The sequence below is a fragment of the Paralichthys olivaceus genome, chromosome 7 (assembly GCF_024713975.1).
Source record: "Paralichthys olivaceus isolate ysfri-2021 chromosome 7, ASM2471397v2, whole genome shotgun sequence".
Classification (NCBI taxonomy): domain Eukaryota; kingdom Metazoa; phylum Chordata; class Actinopteri; order Pleuronectiformes; family Paralichthyidae; genus Paralichthys; species Paralichthys olivaceus.
The window spans coordinates 19,779,186-19,786,488 of NC_091099.1; the positions used below are offsets into that span (position 1 = coordinate 19,779,186).

General features: G+C 43.0%; 1 protein-coding gene across 5 annotated transcripts; it reads left to right on the forward strand.

The window, feature by feature from the left end:
* The first annotated feature begins 1,536 nt into the window (after nucleotides 1-1,536).
* Nucleotides 1,537-6,834, forward strand: LOC109624232 (calcitonin-1). 5 transcript variants are annotated; one of them, XM_020078776.2, is made up of 5 exons: nucleotides 2,300-2,431; nucleotides 2,710-2,801; nucleotides 3,912-4,046; nucleotides 5,769-5,956; nucleotides 6,166-6,834. In XM_020078776.2, exons 1-4 carry the CDS (start codon nucleotides 2,336-2,338, stop codon nucleotides 5,929-5,931), a joined length of 486 nt encoding a protein of 161 aa, XP_019934335.2. In that variant the 5' UTR covers nucleotides 2,300-2,335; the 3' UTR covers nucleotides 5,932-5,956; nucleotides 6,166-6,834. The 5 variants fall into 5 exon arrangements, with proteins under 5 accessions (XP_019934337.1, XP_019934333.2, XP_019934334.1 ...); XM_020078777.2 differs by having other exon boundaries at nucleotides 2,321-2,431; nucleotides 5,772-5,956; XM_020078778.2 differs by lacking the exons at nucleotides 2,300-2,431; nucleotides 5,769-5,956; nucleotides 6,166-6,834 and adding exons at nucleotides 1,537-1,688; nucleotides 4,864-5,473.
* The last annotated feature ends 469 nt before the right edge of the window (nucleotides 6,835-7,303 follow it).

Genomic DNA, 7,303 nt, shown 5'->3' on the forward strand with positions numbered 1-7,303 from the left:
CAGCATGGGGGAATGCATGAAAGCAATTTCTCTTTCTTCATTTATAGTCTTTCATGACCTGCTGGTCGAACACTGAAAACAAAGCTTAAAGTTCTGGATGGAAATTGAAGTAGCTGAATCTGGAATGAAAAGTTTACAGAAAGATGTAATTCTATGATGAGTCTGTGGTCTATGTTTCCAGCTGTCCAGTTTGGCTGCACATATGCAGGTGGAGAAGTGATGTAGATATGGCTGGAGACCCGGCAGCTGTCTTTTCAGCAGTGATTTAATGTCTGACATGGGTAAGCCTTGTGGCTCAATAGCACTAAAAGGCTCATCCTGTCTAATGGGGTTCCTCTATGACGCAGACAAGGACAGGCAACCCCTCCCCTTCTTTTACACTGACATATAATCTTACACGTACACACACACACATACACACACATCCTGTACATCCATTCATTTTGTGCAGCATGCAGAGATTTTGAGTGCACACATATAGACACAGATGCACACACATACTTGTCTATGTGCACACAGGGGTTGGTGCATATGTACACGCACACACTCTACCCTGCACCCTAATGATAAGGAATGGAATTGAGACGATGGTGCACGACAAACAGTTGTGTAATTGCTTTTGAGAAACGGCTCTTGTCAGAGGCTGTCATCGATTGATCTTTGCTGAGGACAACTTGTTTACTCGGTGTGTGGGAGGAGGCAGGCAGCAGTGATCATTACTGGACCGACTGTGGTATCACTTTATTAACTTAATATGGTTTGATGTTTCAGTGTGGTGGGGTGGGAGACTGTCATGGTTATCTCAGGTTTTATTGCAAACTATAATAAACAATACACATTGTGAGCTGGAGAAGATGAAAACTGCTCAGTGCTTTGTAGTTTTGAAAGTAATTTAAGAGTTGACTCATATGTGAAGTGCCAGAAGTTCAATGTGTGCAGTGAATCACATCATATTGCTGCAAATTCAAATCAATAACAAGCGGATTACATAAGCAGATTGTGGATGGACTATACTGAGCTGAAGCAAAGTGGGTGTCGTGCTGGAGTTGGTGCCATCCAAACAGCATTATATGAATGAAGAGCCGGGGAGTGCGTCACTGTGTAGTATACGTCCCTCCCCAGCAGATGGCCCCGCCTGCAAGTGCTTAGCTGGGTGGGTGGTGGTGGGGTCGGGGTGGGGGCCTTATCGATTTGGCATTTGAGGTGCAGCATGCGATGTTACATTTTTGGAAGGTTTTTAAAAAATATATTTATTGCTGGTGATGCTTCTCCACAGCCACCAGTTTCCTTTGCCTCCTACTTAATTAATGACATCAATGCAAATTGGGGATAGGAAATGATCAAAATGACTGGTGGATTTTGTGAATGGAGCACTTAGTGACTGAGGAATGACGTCAGCGCAGAGCCCATATCCTTCATAGTGAGCCAAGACTGAGGAGAAGGCATCCCATTGGTTCACCGTGGCATCAGAGCGACGCGATTGGCTGCCGGTGGATAATTAAACACCTACACAGTCAATGCACAAATCCAAGTGGTGGGATATATAGGCTGGTGCGTTGGCGCTGCATGCAACAGAATCAAGAGTTGTTCTGCAAGTTGAGACAAAGTCAACTTATTGTGTTTTGCATAGAGATACATAGATTTATTTATTTATTTATTTATTTTTTGCTGGGTGATTATCGCTGAAGGTAAGTGTTGACTTTTTATATTGTGTTTGGCAAAGTGTTGGGGTGATTGTTTGACTGTTTGCATGTGTGTGTGGATCCGAGGAGATATAGACAGAGTCACTGCGTTACACCGCGGTGATGTGACTGTGTTTGCAATGAGATTGGAGTGTGGCCACTGGGGTCACCAGTATCGCCAGCAGCCACTTTGTGAGGGTCAAGTCTGCAACTAGAGAAGAAGCCCAATGACTGAGAAAGAGGGAGATACAGAGAGAAAGAAAGTGGATGAAAGAAAGAGCAGGATCAAAAATGAGAAGAAGCTGCAATGAAGAACAGCAAGTAAAAGAGAAAGGAGAAGGAAGAGATGGAGGTGACCAGGTTTAAGTGTGTGTGTGTGTGTGTGTGTGTGTGTGTGTGTGTTTGTGAGGGAGAGAGAGGGAGTGCTGGCAGCTCATTACACTAATGCACTGGTCCCTCAGGGAGTTGGCGAGCTTGGAGTCTCCCCCCCTTCCCTTTCTCTCCCTTTCACCCCTCCTCTTCTAGCGCTATAGCAAGTGCTACATGCATCACACAGTTAGGATCCACCACCTACCCATACACAAACACACACACACACACACACACACACTTGCTCCCACCTGCAGACATGTCTGAGTGCTGAGGCGTACAACATGAGAGAACTACCTGTCCTGTGCTCATGGCTGGATGTTTTGGAGGAACAGTGCGTGTTGCAGAAGAAGAGCAGGGGGCACTGTTATCCGGCTCAGGTCTGACGGAGTGTAAAGTAAAAGTGAGGAGGTTCAGCAGGAGACCAGAGCTAAATAGTAGCAAGCTGAGATGTGGGTAGAGCTGAGCTCACCTCTCAGCAAAGTGACAGAGAGGTTTTTCTTTTCTTTCTCGTTGAAAAACTTCTTCCGAAAAGAGGATCAGCCACTTGCATGTGTACTGTCTATGTGTTGAATTTTAGGTGACTTGAGAACTTATCTCAGTGGTGTGAGGAGTGTGAACATAAGCAGCTGATGGGCATGTCTTTCTCACTATGTAGGGGACCATGGTTATGTTGAAGATCTCTGCTTTCCTTGTTGCCTACGCCCTGGTCATTTGCCAGATGTACTGCTCACAAGCCGCCCCTGCCAGGTGAGAGACGCTCAACATTCACATGTCACACCTCACTTTCTCAGCCGACATCCTTTTTTTACAGCAACGTGAAATGCATGGACATGTAGACAGGATTTCAAATCCTGAATCTCTAACAATTACAAAGGAGGGATTGGAGAGGTGCAGGCAAAAGGAACCCCCCACCCCCACCCTCCGAAAAAAATGTGGTAAAGGGTTTCAAGTAGAGTTTTCTTTCTTTTTTTGAAAAAAAAAAATAAATTATATATATATATATATATATATATATATATATATATTTATTTATATATATTTTCAGTGCTGCTAGAAAAATCGAAAGAACTGGGGAAGCACTTGTCTTTGAATGAACGTAAAGGACAGACTGACACATTCATAATACACATATATCTACAGTAGGTATTACAATGAGAAATAATGTGCACAAGCACACACATTGAGTATAGCCTGTGTGTTCTAAACCTAATAATTCATGAAACTAAATTCTAGGCTCAGTGTCTTATGTTTATAAAAAATTTTAAATCTCATTAGTGTAATTTTCCTGTTTAAAGTTTGTATATCCTGTTATGCCTGTAATCTGACCGGATGAATCGAATATCAATTTAACTGTTTGAATGAAAGAAACAAAATAGGATCAAAAAAGTTGAAAGAGATGAAGGACAAAAAGTACAATTGACTTCAAGAGTTAAATGCAGCCTATACATTTATAGGAAGCTCCATTCAAGCCACTCCTCATTCTGTTCCTATGAAGCTATCGATTTAGTAATAAATCTAACGCCGGCTGCTCATCAGCCCCTCTCTGCGATGGGGCACTTTCTGCAGATTGTTTCCCCGCCTTGGCTGGGGGCCCTCCAACTCAGACGTCATCCCCCTCAGAGTTGGTGACGTCCCAGCAAACCCCCCCTGACCCGTCCTATCTATCCAGCCAGTGCAGTCCACCAGCACCCTGCCCCACCCTGACACCCACTTGCACATCACCCCCCCTGCCTTCCATTTAACTGCAGGTGATAATTCTAGCAAAGGATTTAATACTGATCTCAATGTCTGTCCTCCCCCAACCCCTCTGACCCCTAAACCTCCCCTTTTCCCTCCATCCCTCCCTCCACTGCACAGACCGGGTTTAGAGTCCATGTCAGACCGAGTCACGCTCACGGACTACGAGGCGCGAAGGTTACTCAACGCCATTGTGAAGGAGTTTGTGCAGATGACAGCGGAGGAGCTGGAGCAGCAGGCAACTGAAGGAAACAGGTACAGATGACTCCTCTTTATTTTAACCCTTTGTGATGGAGTTTTCTCTCCGTACACAGAATGAGCCGCTGGAGGCTAGAACTAATAGAAAGGTAACCAAACTTCTTTGGCAGAAATAAAATGGTAAAACTCACAGCTCGTTTTTGGGCTGCCGTGTTGGACCTTATTCCGGAACTGTACTGTTTTCTGGTTTCACTGAGGATGCGTCTTTGTAGGGCCCCACTTCAATCAGGCGTAGAGGTATGTACTTATCAGCAGAATAAAAGAGAGGGAAAATAGATCATTTCCGAGAATAGCTGCTAATACACTCAAAAGAAATCCCTATTCTCTGTCATGACCCTGCTCCTGCATGGATAAGTTTGATTTTAACTTTGTTTGAAGGGACTATTTCCAGCCTGCCTGCCGGGCATGTGAGCAGTGTATGCCTAACGGAACGAATAAATGTGCATGATGTCAATTAAATGGAGTTGCATGACAGTAGGAAGTGACTGGTTTCTGTTTGTTCTGTGGGTGTAAAAGATGTGACAAGAGGGGATTGACTGCGGGTGGGGGATGGAGGTTTCGGCGCATGAGGGGATGGATGACAAGTTCTTTGAATGATGCAAAGGGGATAGGAGCATGGTGCTGGTTGGGAAATGTTTTTATATTTTACTTTTCGATACCTCTGATGGCATGAGGAAGGAATGCATGTGAGAGAAACGGTGTGTAGATGGAAGATAAAAGACAGACAGAGGTAAAGGAAGTGTTACCTGCATGTTTGTCCCATATCTATGAGCCTGTTCTCTGCATGTGTCTTTGTGTGTCCCCTCCCCGACAGCATGGACAGGCCCCTAACCAAGCGCTGCTCCAACCTCAGCACCTGCGTGTTGGGCAAACTGTCTCAGGAGCTGCACAAGTTGCAGACGTTCCCTCGCACGAACGTCGGAGCAGGGACGCCCGGCAAGAAGCGCAGTGCGCCTGAGAGCGACAGCTATGCAAGCTACGGCGAGACATTTGACAGCATCTAACCCCTCCTCATACTTTTACCTTCACCGCATCTCCTCCTCCCTCCCCTCTTTCTTTTTCTTTCCCCTCTCCACCTTCTCTGAACAGTTTTGGACTGGCAAGTGCATGTTGATTTTACCTGCTTGGTTGACATGAGAAGAATATGTCCTTTAACTGCAATCCCCCCTCCCCTTTTTTCTATTTGTTTTGGGCAGAGAATGATTTGTCCCCATCATTTCAGACAATCAGAATTAGTTTTCATAAATGTAATTCAGGAGCCGGTTCAGATGTCCATCTTTGTGTACTGTGCGTGGAGTCATTCGATGGCAATTCAAAAGCCCCTGAAATCTAGGAGTTGGAAGAGATCACTTAACTAAACCATTAATAAATGATCCATTCATGCGACACCATGTTTGTTGTTCAATAAACGTATTTTTCTACCAGGAAGCCTTAGCTCATTTTCATTCTTAGGGATGCTTTAAAACAGGCAGTGGGTATACATGTAGATAAAATGGACATAAATAGGGTTTTAGACTCACACATTTTCTCTGAAGCTCTCATCAAGTGCAAAGGTAAGAAAACAGAAAATATGTTTGATGTTTCAAAATCTGTTTTTGCTGTTCTGTGAAGATGATGTTGATAAAGAGAGTGTGTGTGTGTGTGTGTGTGTGTGTGTGTGGGTCTGTATATGAATGTCAGTCAGATTTTGGTGTTAATACCTTGTTTGCTCTTCTGAAGCAGCGTTACAGCACAGAAGCGAGCCTGCAACACAGCCACCTGCGTGACTCATCGCCTGGCGGACTTCCTCAGCAGGTCGGGAGGAATGGGCAACAGCAACTTCGTCCCCACCAACGTTGGCGCCAAGGCCTTCGGCAGGCGGAGGAGAAGCGTGCAGATGTAAGCACTCCAGAACCTTCATGGAAATGGTAAATACACACATCACAAAATAAAATATTTCCCCAAATTTTAAGCATTAATATTATATATATATATTTATATATATATTTATAAATTATTAATGGATACACATAATATTGGGCTTATCAACTTATGATTTGTAAATATAATAATTGTAAATTTTTCCTTTGAAATTCAAGTTTTACATTCAATGTCTTTTTGTCTTTCTGTCTTTCAGAGGTTGAAAAAAAACATCAGAAAAAAACTGAGAACAGAAACCAACAAATACAAAATCAAGCAGAAAATAAACTCTGAACTGGCCCTTTATCCACTCTCACGTTCTTATGGAAAAAAGACACCACTGGACTTCTCGTCCCCATCTCCATCCTGTTAGTGAAATCTTTTGCTTTTGGCAAATAAGAGAAGAAAAAAATGAGAAAAAAAGCACTTTAGTTTGTGTACATGAACAAATGAACTCCTGAAGTAAAAAAATCATCCTTTATGGTTCCTCTTTTTTTATACATGACTATCATTGGAAAATAAAATGAAAACAGCAGTGGTTATCACCTATTTTCTTCCTCCTTTCACCTCGTTAGAGCACATTTCTTCCTTGCGATGTTTCCCATTTGAGATCCATGCTCCCCCCACCCCCCACCCCTTTCCTCTTGAGGGTACCCTGTTTTTTCTGTGTGCCAGAGGGACGCCATTAAAGATCAGCCTACCCAAGGCCCCCCCACAACGGCTGTTGTCTTGTGCCTTGATGTAGAACAATTTACATGAACATGATTGTACAGTTCGGTAAAGAAGACCCGAGCGAGGATGAAGAGAATGAAGACAGATTAATATTGTAAACAATATTGTGAAAACAAATTTCAGCAAGATTAAAATGTATTTTAGATACACTCGGGTTTGGGGTACTTGTGTTGTTCTTCAAAGGTTTACAAGCATTGACGCGCAGAAAGTGACAGTAGAGAGGCTGAAAAGCTTATATTAGTACATGAATTGTTGGAACATTAATTAAAAAATTGTCAATTCATTATAAAGTATAAAAGGTCCTCACAGAAATAGAGTGATTTATTATTAATTGATTAATTATTTGGTAATATTTTCCACTGACAGAAACACAAATATGTCGCACACTTGGCAAAATGAAATCCACAGTCACGCACTCTGCTGTTTCGCAGTTTGGGTGACTTTGTATGCAGCAGCAGTGTGCAGGTATGATCACATTGGGAGTATTTTCTGACTGACACCAAAGCAGCATGGAGATGTTAAGATACGTGACAATAAGGGGAAAATAAACTGCATGGGTCATTCATTCTTAATTAATATTAATAAAAAGCAGCCAAACCTGCTGTCGGACTTCTTCTTGCAGT

Bases quoted from the DNA above. Each gene is read 5' to 3' on its own strand.
- LOC109624232 (XM_020078774.2), top strand. From the start codon at position 2,336: ATGAGAGAACTACCTGTCCTGTGCTCATGGCTGGATGTTTTGGAGGAA. The intron at 2,802-3,911 runs GTGAGAGACGCT...TCCACTGCACAG, and splicing joins TCACAAGCCGCCCCTGCCAG to ACCGGGTTTAGAGTCCATGT. The intron at 4,047-4,863 runs GTACAGATGACT...CCTCCCCGACAG, and splicing joins CAGGCAACTGAAGGAAACAG to CATGGACAGGCCCCTAACCA.